The sequence below is a fragment of the Pongo pygmaeus genome, chromosome 20, assembly GCF_028885625.2.
Source record: "Pongo pygmaeus isolate AG05252 chromosome 20, NHGRI_mPonPyg2-v2.0_pri, whole genome shotgun sequence".
Classification (NCBI taxonomy): Eukaryota; Metazoa; Chordata; class Mammalia; order Primates; family Hominidae; genus Pongo; species Pongo pygmaeus.
This window is the reverse complement of record NC_072393.2, coordinates 41,787,460-41,815,344: the sequence shown is the minus strand read 5'-3', so window position 1 is coordinate 41,815,344 and position 27,885 is coordinate 41,787,460. Positions and strand designations below refer to the sequence as shown.

The 27,885-nt window shown below is 41.2% G+C and overlaps 1 protein-coding gene across 4 annotated transcripts; it reads left to right on the top strand.

The window, feature by feature from the left end:
- The first annotated feature begins 487 nt into the window (after positions 1 to 487).
- ZFP82 (ZFP82 zinc finger protein) lies at positions 488 to 27,832 on the top strand. 4 transcript variants are annotated; one of them, XM_054462345.2, is made up of 5 exons: positions 488 to 678; positions 8,906 to 8,992; positions 10,772 to 10,898; positions 12,811 to 12,903; positions 24,421 to 27,832. In XM_054462345.2, the coding sequence occupies exons 2-5, from the start codon at positions 8,984 to 8,986 to the stop codon at positions 25,788 to 25,790; spliced, it is 1,599 nt and encodes a 532-aa protein (XP_054318320.2). In that variant the 5' UTR covers positions 488 to 678; positions 8,906 to 8,983; the 3' UTR covers positions 25,791 to 27,832. The 4 variants fall into 4 exon arrangements, with proteins under 4 accessions (XP_054318320.2, XP_054318321.2, XP_054318316.2 ...); XM_054462341.2 differs by having other exon boundaries at positions 496 to 678; positions 12,808 to 12,903; XM_054462346.2 differs by lacking the exon at positions 12,811 to 12,903 and having other exon boundaries at positions 489 to 678.
- The last annotated feature ends 53 nt before the right edge of the window (positions 27,833 to 27,885 follow it).

The following is a 27,885-nucleotide window of genomic DNA, read 5'->3' as shown; positions in this document are numbered from 1 at the left end:
TACACAATCAAGCACGGCTATGTTCCAATAAAACTTTTATTTATGGACACTGAAATTTGACATGTATGATTTTCATACTTCACAAAATATTATTCTCCTTTTCATTGTTTCTACCATTTAAAAATACAGAAATGGAAAATTTAGGAACTGGCGTCCCCAAGTCTCCGGAGTCACACCGTCTCAAATCCCAACCAGCCACACCCAGTGAGAATCCCACCCAGGACCGCGCCAGGGACAGACTCGCAGCGCCGTCCTCGCTCACAGGGCTCCCTAGTTGGCACTATAGAGAGGCGGTCGCGGGCGCCCCTCTTTAACGCGCCAGCCATCTGTCCCCGCTCCCCTCCAGGCCCTGCCGCGCCGTCCCCAGGCGCTAAGGGACTCGAAGCGCAGCCTCGCTGGGACGGACCTAGCTCCGGCTCCGGGTTCACGCAGAGGTGGTGCTGCACCAGCGAGCGGACCCTTGAGACTGGCTGCGCCTGCGCACTCCGTGAGCGCGCCCGGCCCTCCCAGCAGCCTCCGCGCGCAGCCCTGCGGGGATTGTGGCCCGACCCGGCAGCGGTTCCCTCCGTTCGGGCATCGCTGTGCCTCGGGTTCGCGCCCCGAGTGAGCAGTCCTGGCCCGGAGCGTCGGTCCTGGTAATCCGTAGGAAAAGCACTGCGGCCCAGGGGGTAAGGAGAGGTAAGCGGGGCCACTGCAGTATCGCAGAGGGGCGGGAGCCCGCGCCTTAGGCCCGGGTGTGTGTGTCGTGGGCGTGACGGGACCGGGGCTGGGACGTGACGGAGTCTGTGCGGCTGACTTGGGTGCAGAGACTATTGTATGAGAGAAGGTTGTTGTGGCCGTGGAGTGCTTGACTGACCCCAGCATCCTCTGCCCACACCGGGCCCAGCTGTAGAGAAATGGCCCTTAGTCAGTTTCTGCGCGCCAAAGACTCCCAGCAGAAAGGCGCAGACTAGGCCGGACCAGGTGGCTCACATCTGTAATCCCGGAGCTCTGGGAGAGCGAGGCGGGAGGATCGCTGGAAGCCAGGAGTTCGAGACCAGCCTGGGCAGCAAAGCGAAACTCCCATCTGTACCAGAAATTTTAAAAATGAGCCGGGTGTGGTGGCGTGCCCCTGCGGTCCCAGCTACTCGAGAGGCTGAGGCGGGAGGATGGCTTGAGCCTAGGAGGAGGTCGAGGCTGCAGTGATCTATGATAGCACCACTAGTCTCCAGCCTGGGCAACAGCGAAACAAGGCTCAGACTCGACCTTGGGATAGGAATATTAGAACTGAACGAGCCCCGGCTCCCGCCCAGGCTTGCTCCTGGAAGGGACTCCCACACCACCTCCCCGCAGACCCGGACTCATGCACGTGCACTCACAGCTCTGAAGAGTCCAGCTGCAGGTTTCAGAACCACAGCATTGCTTCCAGGAAGCTATTGTGAACTCCAGTTCTAGCCCCGGGCGTCCATGACCCTGGCCTTTCTTTGATACTGGGAAGTGTTAACAACACCCTCTCTGCTATGTTACTCTGGTTATGTGTGGGTGGGCGGTGGGGGCATTGTGCCCTAATTTAACCATGCAAGGCTGGGCTGTAAGAAAAGCCTGGTCCCCTTCTTAGCCAGTCCTGCCCAACTCTTTAAGAAAAGAGGTCTGAGGGGGAGGAGGAATGAATTGCTGTTGCCTGTTTAAGTCAAGGTGGAGGCGAGTGGGTGTTTCTGCTTTCTTCTGTGAAATGCATTCTTATTTCTTAGGACATGAGAATATTTGTTTCATTCTCCATAAATGTCCTGTCCATTGAGCTGATACCTAGGTCCCCTCCTGAGAGCCTGTATGCACATACCCATTTGGTAGATGTTTTTCATTACTTCTGTGGGCCTTCTTTTAATTACTATATGTAAAGCTCTTAGAACAGTTCCTGAGACCTCGTTAGTACTTAATAAACATTAGCTATGTATTCTTAAGTGGTGATTTGGGGCAATTCTACATCAGCCTTCTATAGATGGGGGGAAAATGAAAATACTAAGCCAATTGTGATGAGTATTTCCTAGTAAAAAATAAATGAGCCAGATGCTTAAATAGTCTAAAACAGGAATTCTTTTTTTTTTTTTTTTTTTTTCGAGACAGGGTCTTGCTCTGTCACCCAGGTTGGAGTGCAGTGGCACAGTCTCGGCTCACTGCAACCTCCCTCTCCATGGTTCAAGCGATTCTTATACCTCAGCCTCCCAAGTAGGTGGGATTACAGGCCTGTGCCACCACACCCGGCTAATTTTTGCATTTTTAGTAAAGACCGGGTTTTACCATGTTGGCCAGGCTGGTCTCAAACTCCTGGCCTCAAGTGATCTGCCCGTCTCGGCCTTCCAAAGTGCTGGAATGACAGGCATGAGCCACTGCGCCCAGCCTAGAACAGGAATTTTTTTTTTTTTTTTTTGAGACGGAGTTTCGCTCTTGCTGCCCGGGCTGGAGTGCAATGGCGTGATCCCAGCTCACCACAACCTCCACCTCCCAGGTTCAAGCGATTCTCCTGCCTCAGCCACCCTAGTAGCTGGGATTACAGGCATGTGCCACCACGCCCGGCTAATCTTGTATTTTTATTAGAAACGGGATTTCTCCATGTTGGTCAGGCTGGTCTTGAACTCCTGACCTCAGGTGATCCGCCCGCCTTGGCTTCCCAAAGTGCTGGGATTACAGGCATGAGCCACTGTGCCGGCCATAGAACAGGAATTCTTAACCAGAAGTAATTTGAATTCATTTGAGGCTTTCAGGGGACCAGACACTCTTTGAAATTGTACATAAAATTGTTATAGATACCTGTTAATATGCCACTTTTATGGGGAGAAAATATGTAATTTAATGAGATTATCAAACATGACCCATTAAGATTCAGATCTACTGGCCTAGAATCAAAGTCTGTAACCTTTGAGAATGTTTTTCAATATTAGACACAAAATTAGTGTCTAATAGTAGGAAACGATTAAATAAGCCACACTCCATGTGATGCAGCTTTTTGCCATTAATAAATACTGTTAATTATGAGAAGAAAAAAAGCTTGTGATCGATGTTGTCTAAGCAATAGTTTTGAACAAGATGACTCACGAAACCTTTAATCATGTATGAATCCCTTTTGATAAGCTAGAGATTTATAAAACATTTTGCAAGGATTATACATAATATAAAACTAGTTTCTTAGTGGAGAAAAAAGATAAACTGTTGTTTACCACACTGTTCTGTCTGCTTTGGTATACTTTTACTGAATTTAGGAATGTTGCTTGATTGTGTTCATTCATAGAAGAATCTTGATAGTGAAAATAGCCCATCGTTTTGATGAAGAATAGTTAAAGAACTGATGGGTGTTACTTATTTGTGCCACAATGTTGTTTATTTTCCCAAAACCCATTCATGTCACAGGCTTATAGAATCACAATTTTCTTAACAACTAAAAGATATTCCCTCTTCACAACTCTGTTTTTAATTTTATTTGTATGAAAATAGTTTAATTGGCTGGGCGCAGTGGCTCACACCTGTAATCTCAACACTTTGGGAGGCTGAGGTGGGCGGATCACCTGAAGTCAGGAGTTTGAGACCAACCTGGCCAATATGGTGAAACCCTGTCTCTACTAAAAATGCAAAAATTAGCTGGGCATGGTGGTGCATGCCTGTAATCCCAGCTATTTGGGAGGCTGAGGCAGAAGAATTGCTTGAACCTGTGAGGCAGAGGTTGCAGTGAGCCGAGATCCTGCCATTACACTCCAGCCTGGGTGACAGAGTGAGACTCTGTCTCCAGAAAAAAAAAGAAAGTCCTGGTTTAAGCTGCCAACTATATTTAGTACTATTCAGAACAGATTTTTTCCATCCCCTACCACCCAGTCATCTTCACTCTATAAGAATAAAATTTAAGTTGCCCATAATCTCACCATCCAGAATAAATATTACTATTCTAATGTTTGTTTTTCCATTTTTTTCTGTGCACTTGTGCACATGTGTTTGTTTTCCAAAATAGAATCACAACAATTGATCATTTAAGGAGACAAAGACTCTCCAACACTTTGTTTGAAAAAGGAAAAAGAGGTTGGGCCTGGTGGCTCACGCCTATAATTCCAACACTTTGGGAGGCCAAGGCGGGCAGAGAGTTCCAGACCAGCCTGACTAACATGGTGAAACCCTGTCTCTACTAAAAATACAAAATTAGCCAGGCGTGGTGGTGCATGCCTGTAATCCCAGCTACTCGGGAGGCTGAGGCAGGAGGACCACTTGAACCCGGAAGGTGGAGGTTGCAGTGAGCCGAGATTGCACCATTGCACTCCTGCCCGGGCAACAGGAGCGAAACTCTGTCTCAAAAAAAAAAAAAAAAAAAAAGTATTTAATATGATACCTTATCAAAGCAAAATTCTTTAGCTGGTTTTATGATATGGAATGGTGTCCCTTTGGAGCTACTAGGGATGGAAAGTAACAGGGGCCTTGCTCTACTTTTTGATTTCTGTGAATCCTTTTTTGATAACATTATTAAGAAGAATTACATAGGCCAGGCGTGGTGGCTCATCCCTATAATCCCAACACTTTGGGAGGCTGAGGCGGGCAGATCACGAGGTCAGGAGATCGAGACCATCCTGGCCAACATGGTGAAACCCTGTCTGTACTAAAATACAAAAAATCAGCCAGGTGTGGTGGCATGCTCCTGCAGTCCCAGTTACTTGGGAGGCTGAGGCAGGGGAATCGCTTGAACCCGGGAGGCAGAGGTTGCAGTGAGCCGAGATCGTGCCACTGTATTCCAGCCTGGCGACAGAGCAAGATTCCGTCTTCCAAAAAAAAAAAAAAAAAAAAGAAGTAGAATTACATTTTCAAGCCTAGTTCTAACATTTATCAATGTTTTAAGAGCAATGCTGAAAAATCTCAAGAAGTTTTTAGAGAAAGGGACTACTATTAAAATTGTTAAAGATAATTTATCAGGAAATACCAAATTTTTAAATTGAAAATTATTGAAGATAATTTTTAAAATAATGGAATGAGGGGTATGTAATGTTTTTCACTGAATTTAGTGCTTACAGTAAGCCATTTTAAGTGCTTTATGTATTATGTTCTTAACCTTCACAACAACCCTATAAGGTAGGTACTGTTGATTCCTTAATTTATCTCTGAGGAAACTGAGACACTGAAAATTAATGCATCCAAATTCTCACAGTTAATAATTCTCAGAGCTCTGTTCATATCCTGAATCTTGATAACAAAGCCTGTATTTTTAATAACTGAGAGTCTGCCACCTCCCAACATTGTACATATTCTTTTAGTCTGACTCCCATAGCTAGTAATTTGTCATGAATATCTTCCTTCTTTAATTAATATGGCCCAATGCCATCATTAATAATTGCATAATATGCTATAATATAGTGGAACATCATTTATTCAACTTGTTGCCTACTGTTAGGTATTTGATTTCAGGTTGTCGTAAATTATTCTTTCTTTTTTGAGATGGAATCTTACTCTGTTGCCCAGGCTGAAGTGCAGTGGTACAATCTTGGCTTACTGCAACCTCCGCCTACCAGGTTCAAGTGATTCTCCTGCCTCAGCCTCCCAAGTAGCTGGGATTACAGGTGTCTGCCACGACGCCCAGCTAATTTTTGTATTATTAGTAGAGATGGAGTTTCATCATGTTGGCCAGGCTAGTCTCGAACAGCTGGCTTCAAGTGATCTGCCCGCCTCCGCCTCCCAAAGCGTTGGTTACAGGCATGAGCCACTGTGCCTGGCCAATAAATTATTATTTGTTGAACTCTCTTGCGATACATCTTTGTATACTTTTACAAATATTTCCTAATGATAAATTCCTAAAAGTGGAATTTCTGAGTTGAATTATGAGACATTTATAAAGTACTCACAATATGCCAGATCCTGTGCCAGTCCTTGGGGGAAATACAGTGACCAAAATGACATGGTTGGTATCCTTAGGTTGTTTGTTATCTTTCAAGATAGATAAGCCTATGCAAGAATAAGACTGAGATAGGTGAGGTAAAGGTCATTGAAGAAGTCAGGTGGCATGGCTTGAGAGGTCATGGGAAGGAGACAGCTGATTGTAGCAAGCATTGTCAGGTCACGACCAAATAATACCAAACTCATGGGGTTCCTATGGGGTAATGGATTTTATGTAATAAGCATGTGCCTTATAGTTTTTATTCTCATGATGTTGATGCAAATGAACGGGACAAGAAGATTCAGCAGCTCCTAGGAGGGCCTCATGGCTAAAACAACTCTTTCAGAAACAAAACAAAAGCTTGGTCAAGAAGTCATGAGAAGTAGCAGCAGTGAAACAAGGCATTAATTAAAGATGTTTAGCCATGTTTATATAGGCAGAACTCCGACATACATGAACACACTTAGAAATCATAGAGTCAGTTCAGATTTTGGGAGCTGAAATCAACAAAACCAGTAAAAACATAGCAGCTGCTTTTAGGATATTGAGTTTTTTTCTCCAAGTTCAAGGGATGACTACTTTAAAAACTATCTCTTTAACCTATTTAAAGAATGTTTTCCACTATGCAAAGTTAAAATATATATTTCAAGTATATATGGTCATGTAGAATTATGAAATAAATGTAAGCAAAAAGAAAATTAAGATCACTATCTATTGATGCCTGTCAGTGTTTCTTTGTGCTGATTTGTATGTATACTTTACAGATGTCCTCATAATGTTCATTTTATTTTTCTAAGAGATTATATATCTTGAATATTTTATATGTCCTTGTATATTTTCTAAAACTTAGCACTTAGAGATTAATACACACACACACACGTGCACACACACACACACTCTCTCTCTCTCTCACATCTATTTTGCTGTACCTTAACAGGATCATACTACTCACAACTGTTTGCTACTGCACTCTTCACTCAACAAACTGTACTGAACATATTTCCATATTTCCAGTTAAAGAGCTACATCATCATTTTTTAAATGGCAACAGTTTGTTTCACTCTATGGATGCTTTATGATTTATTTAATCTGTTTTCTTTTTTTTCACCTCCTGGGTTCACGCCATTCTCCTGCCTCAGCCTCCCGAGTAGCTGGGCTTACAGGCACCTGCCACCACGCCCGGCTAATTTTTTGTATTTTTAGTAGAGACGGGGTTTCACCATGTTAGCCAGGATTATTTAATCTGTTTTCTATTGAAGGACATTTAGGTTCTTTCCAGCTTTTTTCCATTATGAACAAGGTCAACATACTCTTACACATATCTTTGATCATATGTACAATTTTTTTTAATCCCCAAAGTAGAATTTCTGAATCAAAGAGTATGAATGGTTTAAATGCTGCTTGTACATACTTTAAAATCTATGCAGTCTGCAGTATACTGGTTAGAATGTTCATTTCCTCTCATGCTTGCTAATATGGGTATCGGTACTCAGATACCTGTTGGTGAGCTGATGTGTTATTTTTATTTATTTATTTTTTGTAAGTGAATCATGCATGCCAGTTTTCTCTCACTGGAATAGAAATTCTGGGTTTCAGAGACAAGAGCTAGAGTTGAAGGAAAGCTGACTCTGTGGTTAGATAAATGATTCCAAATGCAGGTTTGCTAGTCACAAACTGCATTTCTACAAGTGATTTTATTTCCTTTTTTTTTTTTAGATGGAGTCTTGCTCTGTCTCCCAGGCTGGAGCGCAATGGCGCAATCTCAGCTCACTGCAACCTCTGCCCCCCCAGGTCCAAGCGATTCTCCTGCCTCAGACTCCCCAGTAACTGGGATTACAGGTGTCTGCCACCACACCCAGCTAATTTTTGTATTTTTAGTAGAGACAGGGTTTTACCATGTTGGTCAGGCTGGTCTCGAACTCCTGACCTCAGATGATCCACCTGCCTCGGCCTCCCATAGTGTTGGGATTATAGGCAAGAGCCAACTCGCCCAGCCCAAGTGGTTTTATTTCTTTTCATGTGAATTTCTGATCCATTGCATGGATAGAATAGTTATTGTGCTAAAGAGCAATCCTGAGGATATAGTTAATATATATAAAACAGGCCGGGTACGGTGGCTCACATCTGTAATCCCAGCACTTTGGGATGCCGAGGCGGGTGGATCATGAAGTCAGGAGTTTGAGACCAGCCTGGTGAATATGGTGAAACCTGGTCTCTACTAAAAATCTAAAAATTAGCCAGGCGTGGTGGCGCGTGCCTGTAGTCCCAGCTACTCGGGAGGCTGAGGCAGAAGAATTGCTTGAACCCAGGTGGCAGAGGTTGCAGTGAGCCAAGATCATGCCACTGCACTCCAATCTGGGCAATAACAGTGAGACTCCATCTCAAAAAACAAAAACAAGAACAAACAACAACAACAACAACAACAAAAAATATATATACACACACACACACACATACATATATAACACCCAACATACGGGAATTCTTGATAAATAGGCATTTGTTACTGTCAAATGACCGACAGCATGAATCCATGCCTGTTCAGGCTAGGTTGTAAGAAAGAGAATGGCAAATGAATTCATTCCAGAAAACAATGTGGATGATTCTGATTCTGACTGGAAAGAGAGAGTGATGAGCCCAGAGGATTTTGAAAGTTGTTCTGGCTGCAAGCAGGGCTTCCAGTGCAGCAGTTTTGTGGTGGTAATGGCTGCCAGGCTTGGTCTTTATGAATTTCTCTCTTTGTGTCTGGTGAATCTAAACAGGCCTATGAAACTTTAAAGGAGGAAGATTGTGGTTTAGATGATACAGCCCCTTATCAGCCCTGGAATTAGCAAGGGATTAGACTCATCCAGACTCCCTCAAATTTCTCTCTCTCTCTCTCTCTGCCTGTGTGTGTGTGTGTGTGTGTGTGTGTTGGAGGAGCTGTGGTGGAGAGATCAGAAGAGAGGGGAAAGGTCATAGTAACTCAAGTCATTTGGGGATTTCTGAGGTCCATCTGATCTCATGGCCTTGTTTTCCTCTCCCTAGATCAGCCTCTGTGGACTCCGTGCTTCTCCTGGCAAGTAAACCCCAAGGAGGACTGACCAGTTTTTGAATTTCTATACCATGGCCCTTGTAAGTTTTTTTCTCCTTCTGGGAATACTATCATGTTAAGGTTCTGTGACCATTTTTTTATTCTGAAACTTCCTAACTATCAGAGCTCCATCCAAGAACCTTCTTCCAATTCTTCCAAATCCAGTGGCGGGTGAACCACAATGCTTGTCCTATGAACACTCTTTATTCTAGTCATTGTTCTTGTATTTGTTGAACAAATTATTCAGCATCTCCTATATGTGCTCAGTCTTCTGCTAAAAGCTGCGATGGAGGAAAAATGAAATCTCTTAAATATTTGACCATGGGCCCATTTAGCCACTCATAGGAAAACTGAACTTTGAGTTTTCCAAGTATGTAAGATAAGGGTCATGGCTGGGCATGGTGGCTTGCACCTGTAGTCCCACCTATTCAGGAGGTTGACATGGAGGATTGCTTGAGCCCAGGAGTTTGAGGCTGCAGTGAATATATGGATGTGCCACTGTACTCCAGCCTGGGTGACAGAGGGAGACTCCGTCTCAAAAAAAAAAAAAAGTTAAAAAACAAAAAGGTAAGAGTTACTGTTAGTTGACCTCAGCCTCAGTATATCATAAGATCTCATGCTCTGTGAGGCTTTTAGGACTCAGTAGGGGGTGTGGCTAGGTCTTACAGAGAGATCTGAGATCTTCTCTTGGAATTCCTGAGTTACACTCAGGAACAAGATTCCACTTTTGGTTGAACAGGATGTGCTGGTCTAGAATGACATCTTTATGATTCTGGATTATGCTGTATCAATATCCTTTAACTCAGGAACCCGGAAGGCATACAGTGAGGGATGGAAAGTGATAGCATGTGAGAAGGTAATCCAGGTACATAAGTAGTCATGTTGACTCCCAGAATTGAGGAGGATCTTAAGGTTTTGTCCAACCAAAATATCTAAGTATAGAAGAATGATTAAATCTCATATATGCGTTGTATAGACTATTATATAACCAATTCTTTTTTTTTTTTTTTTTTTTGAGACAGAGTTTTGTTCTTTCTGGCCAGGCTGGAGTGCAATGGCGTGATCTCAGCTCACCACAACCTCTGCCTCCTGGGTTCAAGTGGTTCTCCTACCTTAGCCTCCTGAGTAGCTAGGATTACAGGCGTGTGCCACCAGGCCCAACTAATTTTGTATTTTTAGTAGAGATGAGGGTTCTCCTGCTGGTCAGGCTGGTCTCGAACTCCCGACCTCAGGTGATCTTCGCACCTCGGCCTCTCAAAGTGATGGGATTACAGGCATGAGCCACTGCACCCTGCCTATACAACCAGTTTTTAACAGTTATAATTAGAAAAATGCTTATGATATGATCTGCTTCTAGGATAAACTTAGAAGACATTCTCTAATTGCATTTAGATCCTTTTCTAAGATAAAGATATTGTAGGGAGGGAGACTTTAAAAAAAAATCGGTTCTTTAAGAAGAAAGGGGCGGAAGAACTCACCTTCCTTGGGAATTGATGAGGGAGACATAGTAGGCAAAGGCTTATATACAGTATTTCATTTAATTGGAAAACTGATTTTTTTTTCTTTCCCAGGCATATCTAGATTATTAAGATTTGCCAGAGTATAAGAGTCTGTGTCTGTAGCAACAGGATCCTTCGGGAACCCAGGCACTTTGCTTCAGGCACACTCATTTCCTGACTCACTGTGTTGCAGGCTTCCAGCCCAAGCCTGTTTTCTTGCCATATGATCCACTTCCTGCAATATCTCTTCCCTCTTTTCTCCTTCTATCTTAAAATACATTTTCTTCCATTTCATTTATAATATGTGGTTTGTCATTTCAGCGATCAGTGATGTTCAGTGATGTATCCATAGACTTCTCTCCGGAAGAGTGGGAATACCTGGACTTGGAACAGAAGGACTTGTACAGAGATGTGATGTTGGAGAACTACAGCAACTTGGTCTCATTGGGTAAGGTTATCTGCTTCTAGGAATTTAGACTCTGTTCTCTGTAAATCAGCTTTTTCCTGTGGAAATTTCAAGAGTATCTTTTAGGAAGCTATCTAAATTTTTGCTCCGCTTTCTAAAGGGAACACTTTGAGCTTTATTTCATTGGAAGTGAGCACCTTCATTAAGCACATTCACCTTCCCCATCCTTAAGTAGCCCTTGGGCCTTCCTTAATAATGAAGGGGCTGGGTTTGAGATCTTTGTGATTTGTAGCTTCACCAGTGTCAAAGAAAACAAGTTTCACTTTGTGTTTGAATTCAGAATTGCTTTAGATGTTTTGTTGCTTGTTGGTATATTTTGTAAGGGAAATAGCTAGATCCTGTTTATTGAATTTGCTCTATCAAAATAATACATATGATTTATGTAGTGGTAAAATGGATCAACAGGATTTATTTACAATTCAAGGGAACTCATTACTTTCATTAATAAACAAACATATTCAGTTTTACCTACTTTTATGATTGAAAATTAAAAATCTAAGAATTGTGTTCATGTGTTTTATTGCACAGCAAGATGAGTATAGTTAATAATAATGTACTGTATATTGTATATTCCAAAATAGCTACAAGAGAGTATTTTTAATGTCCTCACTACAAAGAAAAGAAATGATAAATATTTGAGGTGATGGATATGCTAAATACCCTGATTTGCTAATTCCACAATGACATGTATCAAAACATCACATTGTAGCCTATAAATATATACAATTATTAGTCAAAAGACAAAATAATTATTAGTGAGTATATAGAAAAACTAGAACCCTCATACATTGCAGTGGGAATGTAAGATATTATAGATATGACCCTGTAATTCTTCTCTTAAATGTTTACTCAAGAGAAATAAAAACATGTGTCTATACAAAGATGTATAAGTATTCACAGCAGCATTATTCACAATATCTAAATAAATGGATAAATAAAATGTGGCATAGTCATACAACAGAATATTCATTGAAGGAATAAACTACTGATACATGTTATAGCATGCAAGAATATCAAAAACACTATGCTAAGTGGAAGAAGCCAGATGCAAAAGATTACATATTATGTGATTCTATTTATATGAAATGCCCAGAAAAGGCAAATCTATAGAGACGAAAAGAAGATCAATGGTTGTCTGAGGCTGGGAGTAGGAATGAGGATTGACTGCCAGTGACCAGCAGGGATATTTGGGGGATGATGGAAATATTATAAGTTTGGATTATGGTGATGTTTGCACAACTCTGTAAATTTACTAAAAATCATTAAATTGTACACTTAAAACAGGTAGGTTTTATGTTATATAAATTATATTGCAGTAAAGCTGTTAAAATCCAAGAACTTTACATTTAATTTAACATTGTTTGAATATCCAAGAAATAATAATACATGTCCTAGGAAGCTTACTTTTCCTCTCAGCAAAATAACAATAACCAGTAGCTAATGAAATATAAGTAGTGTTTGGTATATACTCTAGGCAATGTTTAGATACAGACATATATTAGTATAATCTTAATAATAATCATATAAGATAGGTACTATGATTATCCCTATTTTATAGGGAAGGAAAAGGTAGCATAGAAGTAACTTGCCCAAGGTCACACAACTAGGATGTGGTTCAGGCAGGATTTGCACCCAGCAGTCTGTCATCTCAACCACTATTGCCTCTGAAGAAGAAACACTTGCATGAATATAGATTTTAAAAAGATTTTTTCATTCCCTCTCTAGTCTCTATTTATTGTGTAACCTTAATGTAAATGTTTTTAAAACATCTTTCACGTATTTGTTTTGCCTTATTAATTACTGTTTTGACATATACTTTAACCAAGACTGAATCAAAGTAATTTTGATTTATTTTTTATTTTCATGTACCTTATATTCCTTTTCTTCTAAGCAGGATGCTTCATTTCTAAACCAGATGTGATTTCCTTATTGGAGCAAGGAAAAGAGCCTTGGAAAGTTGTGAGGAAAGGAAGAAGACAATATCCAGGTGAGGGCTAGTTGGGCAGGAAGAAGCCATCACCACAGGGAATCCCAGATCATTGGGGAAGAGGCACGTCCTTATGTTGTTTAGAAAGCCCTCTTGAAAGGTCTGTGGCCCAAGGAGGAAAGGTCTGTGACATGGGGAGCAAATTAAGGTCTTAGCTGGGGGATACTAAAAGAAGCACTTATTTGTCCCATTTACCACTCTTCTTTTTTATTATTGTTCTCTCTAGTTTTCCTCCTCCTTAATGGAGCTGAGGGGTAAGGTGGTGCTCTCTTTGGCTCACTGTTGACAACCATTGTATATTTTGATTCAGTTGCTTTCCTCCTTTGCATTTTTTTTTTTTTTCTGAGATGCAGTTTCGCTCTTATTGCCTAGGCTGGAATGCAATGGCACGATCTTGGCTCACTGCAACCTCTGCCTCCTGGGTTCAGGCAATTCTCCTGCCTCAGCCTTCTGAGTAGCTGGGTTTACAGGCACGTGCCACCACGCCCGGCTAATTTTTGTATTTTTAGTAGAGATGGGGTTTCACCATGTTAGTAGAGATGGGGTTTCGCCATGTTGGCCAGGCTGGTCTTGAACTCCTGACCTCAGGTGATCTGTCCGCCTCAGCCTCCCAAAGTGCTGAGATTACAGATGTGAGCCACTGTGCCCAGCCCCTCTTTTGCATTTATAGTCAGCTGAAGAATGACAAAGTTCATACATTTGGAAAGGAGAGCTTTATTTTTCATAAAGGATTGCAGCCTGCAAGGCGGTTATTCTGACAGACTGGGAAGTGTAGCCTAGGCTTCTGCCCAGAGACGGGCATTTCGAGGGAGGGAGAGGGTAAGACAGAAATGTATGCTGAATGTTAGCCAAGTATACATATTCAACAGGCTACAGGAGGAGCTGTGAATACTCAGGAAAGAGACTGTGCACATGCATATTAGGTTAACATAAGTCCTATGGCCACTTTAGGGTAGAGATTTAACATTTAAATACATTATAACTAGGACCTATGCATTAAAAGAGTAAATGTAGGACACAAGTCCATGATCTGTGTATCCTTGGGAGATCAGTCAAAACCAGTCCAAGGCTGGAAGTCGTTTATCAAGAAGAAGCTGTGGACTGGAATAGCTGTGATGTTGGAACCATAAAAACAGGAGTGTGGAGTGGTGGGGGAGTGTTCCGATGAAGTAAGCAAAAGGGTCTTTCAGCCTTTTATTTTCTCTAGCTGACTTTTGAGAAAATCTAATGATCAGAAAGGTGAAAGGGATTGGAAGCAAACGGGTCATGACCAGCCTTCTGTCCTGCCATGTGCCATGACTAGGAACTTAAAGTTTGGGGGTCTTTAGCCAAAAGAGGGTCCTTCAGTCTGTCGGGGTTTAGGACTTTTACTTCGGTCTTTAATAAATAGGTAGGTGGCCTTGGAGCTGGGCACTGTCATAGACACTATCAGTGCAGTGGTAAACAACCAATCAAGTTTCCATCCCCACTAAATTTACCTTGTAATAAGAGAAACATAATAACTATAAATAAATAGGAAATACAATGTCAGGTAATGAGAGTGCTATGAAGAAAAGTAAGCAGAGTAAGGGGATGGAGATATGTGCTGGGAAGACTATTTTAGTTATCAGAGAAGCCTTTTTTCCCCCAACATTTCTCATAAATTATTAAAGGGAAATAAAAGACTACAAAAATGATGTGCTTGATATTATAATCATATATGTTTTATCAGCAACTAAAGTTTCATATGAATTATTCTAGAAGATAGCTCCTAGTTCACAGAATATCATTCTTATTTGCTTTTTCTATCTATGTATCCATCTATCTTCACATTAAGAAGAAACATGGATATAATAGACTCTAGAGAGAATGATCTCATGATCTTTTGTTTACCTCGTCTGTGCTGTTTTCATCTCTCTTTGCAGCTCTTGTTTCAAAAGGTTTTTTTTTTTTTTTGCGACGGAGTCTCGCTCTGTCGCCTAGGCTGGAGTGCGGTGGTGTGATCTTGGCTCACTGCAACCTCTGCCCTTCCAGGTTTAAGCAGTTCTCTGCCTCAGCCTCTGGAGTAGCTGGGATTACGGGCGTGTGCCACTATGCCCGGCTAATTTTTTGTATTTTTTGTAGAGATGGGGTTTCACCATCTTGGCCAGGCTGGTCCTGGCCTCGTGATCCACCCACCTCAGCCTCCCAAAGTGCTGGGATTACAGGCATGAGCCACCGCGCCTGGCCTTTTTTTTTGAGACGGAGTCTTACTCTGTTCCCCAGGCTGGAGTGCAGTGGCGTGATTTCAGCTCACTGCAACCTCTGCCTCCCAGGTTCAAGTGATTCTCCTGACTCGGTCTCCTGAGCAGCTGGGATTACAGGTGCTTGCCACCATGCCTGGATAAATTTTTTTGTTGTTGTTACTGTTTTTTGTTTTGAGACGGAGTCTCGCTCTGTCACCCAGGCTGGAGTGCAGTGGCGCGATCTTGCTCACTGCAAGCTCCACCTCCCAGGTTCATGCCATTCTCCTGCCTCAGCCTCCCGAGAAGCTGGGACTACAGGTGCCCGCCACCATGCTCGGCTAATTTTTTTTGTATTTTTTTTTTTGGTAGAGTCGGGGTTTCACTGTGTTAGCCAGGATGGTCTCAATCTCCTGACCTCGTGATCTGCCCGCCTCAGCCTCCCAAAGTGCTGGGATTACAGGTGTGAGCCACCGCGCCTGGCCATGCCTGGCTAATTTTTATATTTTTAGTAGAGATGGGGTTTAACCCTGCTGCTGAGGCTGGTCTTGAACTCCTGACCTTGTGATCCACCCATCTCAGCCTCCCAAAGTACTGGAATTACAGGCGTGAGCCACCACACCCGGCCATAAAAGGTCTTTAAAAATGTTTTTATTCAGAGACATATGTTGTAATTTTGTATTTTGTTCTCTGTATATTCAGGTCTGGCTGAGGACACTTATTTTAGGGTACTAGTTCTTACTTTATAACCATAGGACCATTTCAGTGCCTACACTGTTTGTAATGTTCTATCTTCTGACTTAACCTTCTACCAAAAGAAAGAAAAACATGCTTTTTCCCTCTCATCCCTAATCTTTTTTTTTTTTTTTTTTTGAGATGGAGTCTCGCTCTTCTGCCCAGGCTGGAGTGCAGTGGCGCGATCTCAGCTTACTTCAAGCTCCGCTTCCTGGGTTCACACCATTCTCTTGCCTCAGCCTCCCAAGTAGCTGGGACTACAGGCGCCTGCCACCACGCCTGGCTAATTTTTTTGTATTTTTAGTAGAGATGGGGTTTTACCGTGTTAGCCAGGATGGTCTCGATCTCCTGACCTCGTAATCCGCCCACCTCGGCCTCCCAAAGTGCTGGGATTACAGGTGTGAACCACCGTGCCCGGCCTCCTAATCTATTTTAAAATTCACATTCAGGTAATTAAATGACATTTGCAATTATTAACACTCAAAATGTAATGCAGAGGTTCCAAGTGAATAAGATAATATCCATTTAGTCAGGAAGCATTTAGCCAAAATAATAACTGTTGGCTCAGAGTTAGACATTTTGAACAAGACCATGTATTTTTTTTTCTTTCTTTTCTATTCTTCCTTTAAGAAAGTTTGATTAAAGTATAAATAACATGCCTTCAGAAAAGGGGACAAATGACTTTCTCGAGGTGATATTTGAGAAGAGACATGAAGTAAGGGCTCAAGACATGTCATTTTCTGGGAAAAGAGCATTATGAGCTGATAGAAAAGGTCTGAGTGGGGCATTAGCCTTGCTAGTCTGAGGAATAACAAAGACGGCCGTTATGGTCAGAGCAGGGAAAGGGAAAGTAAGAAGTTGAGATCAGAGTTAGGCAAGGACCCGGTAATGTAATCACTAAGAGAAATTGAAAGCCACGGGCTGCTTGTATTCTAAAATGATTTCTCCGATTGAGTGCAAAAGCAGGAAGCACCAATACTGAGGCGGTTTCAGTTGTTGAGTTAGACAGGGTGGTGGTTTGGATAAGAATGGCATTGTTAGGAAGTAGTAAGAAGCTGTTAGGCTCGTGATGTGTATGAAGGCGCTGTCAAAAGAACATGCTGATAGGATTATAAGTGAACTAAGAACATGCTGATAGGATTATAAGTGAACTAAGTGGGAAGGAGTGATGTAAAAGGAGAAGAAATGGGTGTTGGCTTAAACAACTGGGTGAATAGAAGCAGAATTTACTGAAGTGAGGAAGATAAGAAGAGCAAGTTGGAAAGTTGACACTAAAAGTTTCTGTTTAAGATATTTTAAGTTTGAGATGATTATTATCTGTCCAGTTTGAGATGTTACGTAGGCAGTTGAATATGTACACCCGGAACTCGGAGCGATTACAGCCTGGTTTATGTTTGGCTGTCTTTATGGTTGGAATTTACATTCATGGGTCTGGATGTGACCAACTAGGGAAGGCAGGCAGGTAAAATAAAGCAGATAAGGAGAAGCGGCCTGAGAACTGACTCATGGGTCACTCCACCCTGTAGACCTTTGAAAGAGAGAAAGAGGGACAACAAAAGAGATAAAGAAGGAGCAGCCATTGAGATAAAATAAAAATAAAGGAAATGTTTCACCATGGAGGGAGTAGAGAATGAGGACTGAGAATTGACCCCAGGTTCCAGCAAGACGGAGAATCCTGGTAAGCTTGTCAAGAAAGATTTTCAGTGGAGTCAGGATGAAAGCCCGAGTGGAGTGACTTGATGTGAGAAGGGTTGGTGAGGCAGTAACGAGAATGAGTATAAGACAACTCTTTGGAGGAATTATGTATGAAGGGAAGCTGGGAAATAGGGTTGGCAATTACACTGGGGATATGGGTTAAAAAGCGGTGTATTTTATGACATTAGGGCATGTTTGTGTGCTCATGGGAATGATTCTATCGGCGGAGGAAATCAGTGCAGTAGAGAAAGGTCATAATTGTGCAGTAGAGAAAGGCATAATTGTCCTTGAGACTGGAGTGGGAAAGGATCCAGTGAGTAAGGGGGAATAAAAGGGAAAACAGTGTAGTTATGTGTGCAGGTAGGTTGCTCAGGATGGTGGAGAGAAGATAGCATATTCTTCTGTTGCTGTTTTCTCAGTGAAATAAGAAAGAAGATCAATAGAATGTGACAGCATCAATGGAATATTATTAGCATTCAGTATGGGCTTATTCAGGATGTGATTAAAATTGATTCTCCGAAGTACAGTTCCTTAGATGTCAGGTTTTACTATTTTCAGATCTTTGTACATTATCCCTGGGTTGAAATGCAAATAGGACCACCCTGGAACCAAATCTTCTATATCCCAGAACTTCTTGTATCAACAAAGTAAGATGGTTGATACAGTGCCCAAATAGAGTAAGTCTAAGTGATTTATATGACATTTTCAGTTTAATTAAAGGTGGTTCTCTGCAAAGAGGAATCACATTTATGATTTTTTATATTTATATATTTTTACCTGATCAAAAAAAGACTTTCCTATATTCTCATCAGAAGTGTTTAATAGACTAGAAATCCTTTGATCCAACAGATTTAGGACTGGTAATAGGTCTGTTAGTCATAAAAAAATTGGTCGTATATTTTATGTACATACCATAAAAGTATTATTTTAACTTAGAACATTCAATGTATGTTTGCCAGTATTTTTGATAGTGTCCAAGTCTTCCTTTCCATGTCTCATTGTATTTCATTTTTCATCTAAATCACACACATAATATGAAGTCTATTATTTCCAGTTTTATTTATTTTTAAAGTAGAATAGGAACCAAACTTGCAGTATGAGTACAGAATACGTCTTGATTGTTATGTTTTCTTTCATTTTTTACTATTGTATTTCCCACACTTAATTTTCGACAGCTGAGATTTTTAGCAATCTGTATTTATCACCAGTTTTCCAAAATGTTCAATTTTGTTTTCATAGAATCAATTGTTTTCTCATTGTTATTCATGAGTTTACACTCATGAATTTATTTAATATTTATTAAATTAAATTAGATACTTTCAGGAAAAAAGTGAAACGCGCCTAAATTTGTTTGGAACATACATAGTTGCCTCTTGTGAGGTGGGGTGCTTTGTCACCTGGGCCTGCGACTGTGGCTGTATCCCCAAGACATGACCAGCCACTGACCTGTCTCTGATACCCTAACCTCTTGTCTGTTGCCTCCTCTGGAGATAAACAGTAGTAGTTGCTGTCTGGCCTTGGAGAGGTAACCTGAGGGTTAAGTTTATCTGACCACTTTGAACACAGCAGTTACCCTGTGTTTTGCCACTGTCTCCACACCTGCTTCTTGCTCAGCAACTTCTTAGTATGACCACCCTTGGTGGGGCACCGTTAGCTTCTGTGCAGGAATCTCTTCCTTGTGATTTGGTGTATGATTTCTTCAATATACCCAATGCTAAATACTTCGTGAGTGTTTCTAAGTTTTCCTCATAAAGGTTATCCATATATTTTAAGTTTTTGTAAGTATTATGAATGAGATCTTTCCCCTCATATTTTATTGTTACATGTATATTCAAAGGATATTGTTGTTTGTATTTTGATTTTATATCCTGCTACCTTTCTAAATTTTGTTGCCATTTATAATATTTAAACCTTTGAGTTTTCCAATTAGACAGGGATATCCTTTGGAAATAGAGTTTTACTTCTAATTCTTCTGCCTCTGATTTTTTTTTCTGATTTTTAAATTATGTTGACTAATAACTAATACTACATCATTAATAGTAGTGGTAATGTTAGGCAAGCTGCCTTTTTGGTAAGATAATATATACTTTATCATTTAGGGAAGTATCATTACTGTTTCACTGAGCTTTTTTAAAAAAAATCAGGAACATGAAGCGGGAAGATTGCTTGAGCCCACGAGTTAGAGGTGGCAGTGAGCCGTGATTGCACCACTGCACTCCAGCGTTGGTGACAGAGGGAGATGCTGTTTCTTGGGAAAACAAATTCAGGAACAGTTCTGGTCTTTTTTTAGTTACCTTTTCAGCATCTACGGAATTGATTGTGTGATTGTTTTTTTTCTCCTTCACTCTGTGGTATATTGAATTGTCTTAATAGATTTCCCCGTATTGAACCATTGAAACATTCTTTTTTTTTTTTGAGATGGAGTTTTGCTCTTGTTGCCCAGGCTGGAGTGCAGTGGCGTGATCTTGGCTCATTGCAACCTGTGCCTCCTGGGTTCAAGCGATTCTTCTACCTCAGCCTCCCAAGTAGCTGGGACTACAAGCATGCGCCACCACACCCTGCTAATTTTGTATTTTTAATAGAGACAGAGTTTCACAATATTGGCCAGGCAGGTCTTGAACTCCTGACCTCATGATCCACCCACCTTGGCCTCCCAAAGTGTTGGGATTACAGGTGTGAGCCACTGCGCCCGGCCTAAAACATTCTTATAATAATAAGACCCCTTGGGTCTTATTTATAATAATAAAGACCCTTGGGTCTTTCAATGTGCTGTTTTATTAGATATTTAGAATTTTTTCCTCAGTGTTCAGAAAATTGGTGTGTAGTTTTCTTTTTGTGAGCAATCTTTATATCAGTATCACTTTATGAAAACAGTTTGGAAGTCGAAAAAGAATTTTGATAGCCTGTCTTTAAAGCTTAGATAAGTTTTGTAAAGCTTTATTCTTGGGAAAAGGGATGGTAAATCTGATCACATTCTCTATTTGCTCTATGGGAATCGATCTATATAAACATTTTATTAACATCTATCTCTTCCATGATCAGTTTTGATAAATTATATTTTTCTTAAAAATTATCCATTTTAGCCTGGGCACGGTGGCTCATGCCTGTAATCCCAGCACTTTGGGAGGCTGAGGCGGGTGGATCACAAGGTCAGGAGTTCAAGACCAGCCTGGCCAAGATAGTGAAATCCCGTCTCTACTGAAAGTACAAAATTTAGCCGGGTGTGGTGGCATGTGCTTGTAATCCCTGGGAGGCTGAGGCAGGAGAATCGCTTGAAGGTGGTGGGGCGTGGCGGGGGGCCAGCGGGTGGAGGTGCAGGTTGCAGTGAGCCAAGATTACGCCACTGCACTGTAGCCTGGGTGACAGAGTGAGACTCTGTCTCAAAAAAAAAAAAAAAAAAAAAAAAAAACCACAAGTTATCCATTTTAGCTGTGTTTTCAAATTTATTAGCATAGTCATCTGTCCTCTGTATTCATTATCATTTTCAGTTTGTTCTTTCTTATTTCTATGTCTGTGCTTTCTTGCTGTTTTCATTATCTTAACCATGGTTTACATTTTGTTGATTAAAAAATTGGTTTATGAGGCCAGGCTTGGTGGCTCACGCCTGTAATCCCTGCACTTTGGGAGGCCGAGGCGGGTGGATCACCTGAGGTCAGGAGTTTGAGACCAGCCTGGCCAACGTGATGAAACCCGTCTCTAGTAAAAATACAAAAAATTAGCTGGGCGTGGTGGCGTGTGCCTGTAATCCCAGCTACTCGGGAGGCTGAGGCAGGAGGATCGCTTGAACCCGGGAGGCAGAGGTTGCAGCGATCCAAGATCGCTCCACGGCACTCCAGCCTGGGCAACAAGGGCAAAATTCCATCTCAAAAAAAAAAAAATTGGTTTATGCTTTATTAATTCTGTTTCTGTATTCTAGCTAATTCTGCTTTTATATCGGTTAATATTTTTCTTCTGCTTTGCTTCAGCTTAATTTTATTTTCTTTTTTTGAGTGAGACTTTTAATGATGTTTTTCACTTTTATTGCTGTATTTTAGTTTGTAAATTTTCTTATAAGCACTATGGTTATGTTTTACAGATACTTATATGCAGGTTTTCAAAATGTAGGCTTAATTTTTTTCTTTTTTTTTTTTTAAAGAAACAGAGTCTTGCTCTGTCACCCAACCTAGAGTGCAGTGGCATAGACAGAGCTCACTGCAGCCTTGACCTCCTGGGCTCAAGCACTTCTACCTTAGTCTCCCAAGTAGCTGGGACTATAGCACACACTACCATGCCCAGCTAATTTTTTAATTACTTTATTTATTTATGTATTTTTTTTGAGACGGAGTCTCACTCTTTCACCCAGGCTGGAGTGCAGTGGCGCGATCTCGGCTCACTGCAAGCTCCACCTCCCAGGTTCATGCCATTCTCCTGCCTCAGCCTCCCGAGTAGCTGGGACTACAGGCGCCTGCCACCCCGCCCAGCTAGTTTGTGTGTGTGTGTGTGTGTGTGTGTGTGTGTGTGTGTGTGTATTTTTTGTAGAGACGGGGTTTCACCGTGTTAGCCAGGATGGTCTCGATCTCCTGACCTCGTGATCCGCCCATCTCGGCCTCCCAAAGTGCTGGGATTACATGCGTGAGCCACCGCGCCCGGCCAATTTATTTTTTTTAGAGATTAGGTCTTGCCATGTTGCCCTGACTGGTCTTGAACTCCTGGGCTGGAGAAATCCTCCTGCCTTGGCCTCCTCAAGTGCTGGGATTACAGGTGTGAGCCACCACACCTGGCCTCCCATTATTTTCAAAAAAAGAAAAGTACAGCCAGGTGGCCTGGCTCATGCCTGTAATCCTAGCGCTTTGAAAGGCAGAGGTGGGAGGATCACTTGAGGTCAGGAGTTTGAGACTAGCCTGGCCAACATGGTGAAACCCTGTCTCTACTAAAAATACAAAAAAAAAAAAAAAATTGCCAGGCATGGTGGCACATGCATATAATCCCAGCTACTCGGGAGGCTGAGGCAGGAGAATTGCTTGAACCCAGGAGGCAGAGGCTGCAGTGAGTTGAGGTCACGCCACTGCACTCCAACCTCGGTGACAGAGTGAGACTCTGTCTCAAAAAACAAACAAATAAGCAAAAACCAAAAATATTGTTTCAGATCTTATTTTCCTATTGACCTAAGAGTTATTTAATATAGACTTTTGAATTTTCAGGCAGATTTTACTTTTGTTTAATTTTGTTATTTCCAGTTTTAGTAGAAAATGTCTATATAATTTCAACCTTTTTTTTTTTTTTGCTAACTCCTAGTTGTGTGCCTAGATTTCAACTTTTTAATAGAGACCACCTTATCATAATTGAAAACCTCATCCTGTTTCTCTCTCATACACAACTCATTCAGCATGTAGATTTTCCTCTGGCTGTTCCTGTTGCTGGCTTGCCATCCTCTGGCCTACATGTAACGTGACTTTTGTTAGCAAGTCCTTCACATTCAGATGACTGCAGCATTTGAACATGCACATTACTTTTTTTCACATTTCTGAGTTACAAGCATATCCTATCTTTTTGTGCCATGAATTTCATAAGAACTTCAATAAGATAGAGACGTGTTTTCCTGTCTGAAAAATCACTGATACACGTTTCCTAAAAAAACAGGAATGGTCTTGACTATGAGGGAATGGAAAGGAGAAAACCTGAGCAATGGGAGGAAAGAACAAAACCAGTTGAACATTTGTCAAATGAATGAGTAATAGAATAAGTTGAAGGGGAGATTGAGTAGGTAGAACTCCTCAATACCTTTGCTATGGTGTAGAGACAAAGAAAAAGTTACCTATAGCTATGTGAAGGGGCAAATGGGCAGTGCACTGCATAGGTAAGGGCATAAGCAGTGGCGGATGCGTAGGAATATACAGCCACCTATTTCCATTCTTGTATTTAGCTGGGCTACCCTGGATGAATAAAGAGAATATTTAATCACTGTAGTAAGGCATGAGAAACTAGAGGCAGAGAGATACATTTAGAACAAGTATGTAGCTATGGGAATTAAATGAGTAAAACCTATTATATGCTTAGCATTTATTACTTAATGTAGAGTTAACTAGGGATTGTTTCTGTCCTTGAGGAGGTTTATAGGTAAGAATAGGCAGTATAACAATTGGAGAAGTTAATAAATATATAATTTTTAAATTGAGAGCTATTATAAAGGCAAGGAATAGAGAATAGCAACATGGATTTAGGTACTATCAATAGGGTCAACCTTAAAGGAAATGACTTTTAATCTAAGATCTCAGGATGAAAGGAGTCAGCCATGCAAAGAGCCCAATCAGGCGATTTGTGGGAGACAGAACAGACTGTGAAGAGTCCTAAGAGATGGAAGTAAGTTAGGATGTGTGAGGTCTGCAAGGAGGCCTCTCCAGGGAGCAGTAAAGGGAACACTGGTTTGAGATCATGTGATATATAGGTAAGCAGAGGCCTTCTTAACCACAGTGAGCTTGACTGGATTCTAAGAATGAAGAAAGATGAAAAAAATTTAAGTATAGATTCTCAACCTCTCTTCTTCATCAGAATTATCATGTAGAGAATATTAAATATCCTTCCAGGACTGCAGAGTCTGATCCAGGTGGTTTGGGTGGTGTCTAAACTTCAGTGTTAGTAACAAGCTACGTGGTGATTCTGATCCACACCTCAATATGAGAACCACTGACTTAAAATGTTTACTTAATCACCAATCTTGCTATTTTGTATGAACTCTCATTTTTCCTGATGTTCCCTTTGGCTTTTTTTTTTTTTCTTTCCAAATTGTATAACAATATTTTAGAGTTTGGTTGAGGATTACTTTTGTTGTCTTTTATTTCTACATTAGAAATATTGCTTCTTTTAATAAAAGAAAACAGCATGTGTTTGCTTTCTTGTTTTATTTTAGATTTGGAGACCAAGTATGAGACCAAGAAGTTATCTTTAGAAAATGACATTTATGAAATAAATTTATCCCAGTGGAAGATAATGGAAAGAGTTGAAAACCATGGCCTTAAGGGTCTCATTTTAAAAAATGATTGGGAATCCACAGGAAAAGTTGAAGGACAAGAGAGACCTCAAGAAGCATACTTCAGTAGTGTGAAAATGCCATCTGAAAAGGTGTCCTCTTACCAGAAACGCACATCTGTTACTCCACATCAGAGACTTCATTTTGTCGATAAACCCTATGAATGTAAGGAATGTGGGAAGGCGTTCAGAGTGCGCCAACAGCTTACTTTTCATCACAGAATTCATACTGGTGAAAAACCCTATGAATGTAAGGAATGTGGGATGGCCTTCAGACAGACTGCACACCTTACTCGACATCAGAGACTTCATTCTGGTGAAAAACTCTATGAATGTAAGGAATGTGGGGAAGCTTTCATATGTGGTGCAGATCTTAGAGTACATCAGAAAATGCATATTGGTGAGAAGCCCTATGAATGTAAAGAATGTGGGAAGGCTTTTAGGGTACGAGGACAACTTACTCTGCATCAGAGGATTCATACTGGTGAGAAACCCTATGTGTGTAAAGAGTGTGGAAAGGCCTTTAGACAGTACGCACACCTGACTCGGCATCAGAAGCTTAATAGTGCTGACAGGCTCTATGAATGCAAAGAATGTGGGAAGGCCTTTTTGTGTGGCTCTGGTCTTAGAGTACATCACAAACTTCATACTGGTGAGAAACCCTATGAATGTAAGGAATGCGGGAAGGCCTTTAGAGTGCGACAACAACTAACACTCCATCAGAGAATTCATACTGGTGAGAAACCCTATGAATGTAAGGAATGTGGAAAGACCTTTAGCCGTGGTTATCATCTTATTCTCCATCACAGAATTCATACTGGTGAAAAACCTTACGAATGTAAGGAATGCTGGAAAGCCTTTAGTCGCTACTCACAACTTATTTCACATCAGAGTATTCATATTGGTGTTAAGCCCTATGACTGTAAGGAATGCGGGAAGGCCTTCAGACTACTTTCACAACTCACACAGCATCAGAGTATTCATATTGGTGAGAAACCTTATAAATGTAAGGAATGTGGCAAGGCCTTTAGATTGCGCCAAAAACTTACTCTACATCAGAGCATTCATACTGGTGAAAAACCGTTTGAGTGTAAGGAATGTAGGAAGGCCTTTAGACTTAATTCATCCCTTATTCAACATCTGAGAATTCATTCTGGTGAGAAACCCTATGAATGTAAGGAATGTAAGAAGGCCTTTAGGCAACATTCCCACCTTACTCATCATCTGAAAATTCATAATGTAAAAATCTAAGAAAGTCTTTTCAACTTCTGTGTTATAGAACATTCTATGAATGTAGTAATTAATCTCTTTTGCTCCATACATGCAACTGACTTGGCATTAGAGGTTTTATACCATTAAAAGAGTGTGATAATGTATTGTATTCCATCATCACTCAAACCTGAAACTTCAGCACATTTGTTCTAAAAACTAATCCTGTTACAAGAATGAGAAAGACATTTACCATCATCCCTATCCCATCACTTTGTGTCATACTGGACAAGAGGCTTAACTGCTCTGTGCTATAATTTTTTAATTTATGACATGGTCGTATAAGAGTGCAGCAATGTGACACTCTTTCAATCAAGAGGTGGAATTTACATCCCTCTGTTGTATACAGGCAGACTCTGTGACTGCTTCGCCCAGTAGAATATGGTAGACGTACTGCTGTGCTGGTTTCTTGACTCAGACTTTACTGGTAGGGTTACTTCATCTCATGAAATGGGAGAACTGTCTTGTTACAAAGTCTGGCTACTTTGCTGAAGAGACCACATGAAGAGGCCCTGAAACTACGTAGAGAGGGAGAGGCACCTGCTGAACCCTGTCTTCTTGACATCCACCAAGATACCAGACATTTGAGTGAAATTTTGGATCCACCAGACCAGCCACCAGCTAAATGCCAGTGAGTGACTTGGTAACGTGAACCGATGCCATGTAGAATGGAAGAATTGACCAGCTGAGCCCCTGCCCAAATTTCTGACCCACAAAAACATGAGATATAATAAAATGGTTGTTGTTTTAAGCCACTAAACTTCCTTTTATTATCATACTTAATATTTCTTTTTAGATAATTCATACTAAAAGCTATGGGCATAATGAATATAGAAATGCCTTCCACCAACATTTAACCTTAATTGAACTTGAGATATCTTATTCTCATTAAAATATTGAAAGTAAGGAATTCCTTTCCAGTTTGTTCATTAAAAAACAGATATCCTAGACCAGGTGAGGTGGCCCATGCCTGTAAATCCAGCACTTTGGGAGGCCAAGGAAGGACGATTGCTTGAGGCCAGAAGTTCGAGACCAGCCTGTGCAACGTCATGAGACCCTGTCTCTACCAAAAAACTTTAAACATTAGCTGGGCATAGTGGTGCATGCCTGTATTCCTAGCTACTCGGGAGGCTGAGGTGGGAGGATCATTTGAACCCAAGAGTTGAGGCTTCAGTGAGCTGTGGTTGTACCACTGCACTCCAGCTTGAGTGACAGAGCAAGACCCTGTCTCAAAAAAAAAAAAAAAAAAAATCTACAATCAGCATTCTCTGGCCCCAGTCAGTATTAAAAATTGACAAAGGATAACATGAAACTTTGGAAATTAAAAGTCACCTGGATTATAAAGCCCCATTAATTTTTTTAATTACTTCATTGTAGTTTTTTAAAAATGCTAAATTGTGAATTTAGCATTTTGAGGCAGTCCCCTCAAATTGGCTCCTATGTCCTTTTATCATGACCACTCCAACCTTTGAGCTTTTTTTTCCTGAACCAAATGCATTGATTAGTTATGGAGCATACTAGAGCATTATTAACAAATAAAGGAAAAGAATGGAGTATTTACCTTGCCTATCCTTTACAAACTATATTTCAAGACAACCAAAAGTTGGTGAAGGAAAGTTGTTTATTATTAGAGAATTCCAACTGGTTAAAAGGTCAAAGGAGGCCAGGCGCGGTGGCTCACGCCTGTAATCCCAGCACTTTGGGAGGCCGAGGCGGGTGGATCATGAGGTCAGGAGATCGAGACCATCCTGGCTAACACGGTGAAACCCCATCTCTACTAAAAATACAAAAAATTAGCCGGACGTGGTGGCAGGCACCTGTAATCCCAGCTACTCAGGAGGCTGAGGCAGGAGAATGGCGTGAACCCGGGAGGCGGAGCTTACAGTGAGCCGAGATCGCGCCACTGCACTCCAGCCTGGGCGACAGACCGAGACTCCATCTCAAACAAAAAACAAAAAAACAGAACAAAACAAAGGTCAAATAAATGATAGAATTTGAAAACTACACTCTTTAATTTTACAAAATCATGGATTTTCGTGGTGATAGCAACGGATGCAAAGACCATTAGGTGAAAAAT

Bases quoted from the DNA above. Each gene is read 5' to 3' on its own strand.
- ZFP82 (XM_054462341.2), top strand. The intron at 10,899-12,807 runs GTAAGGTTATCT...TTTTCTTCTAAG, and splicing joins CAGCAACTTGGTCTCATTGG to CAGGATGCTTCATTTCTAAA. The intron at 12,904-24,420 runs GTGAGGGCTAGT...GTTTTATTTTAG, and splicing joins AGGAAGAAGACAATATCCAG to ATTTGGAGACCAAGTATGAG.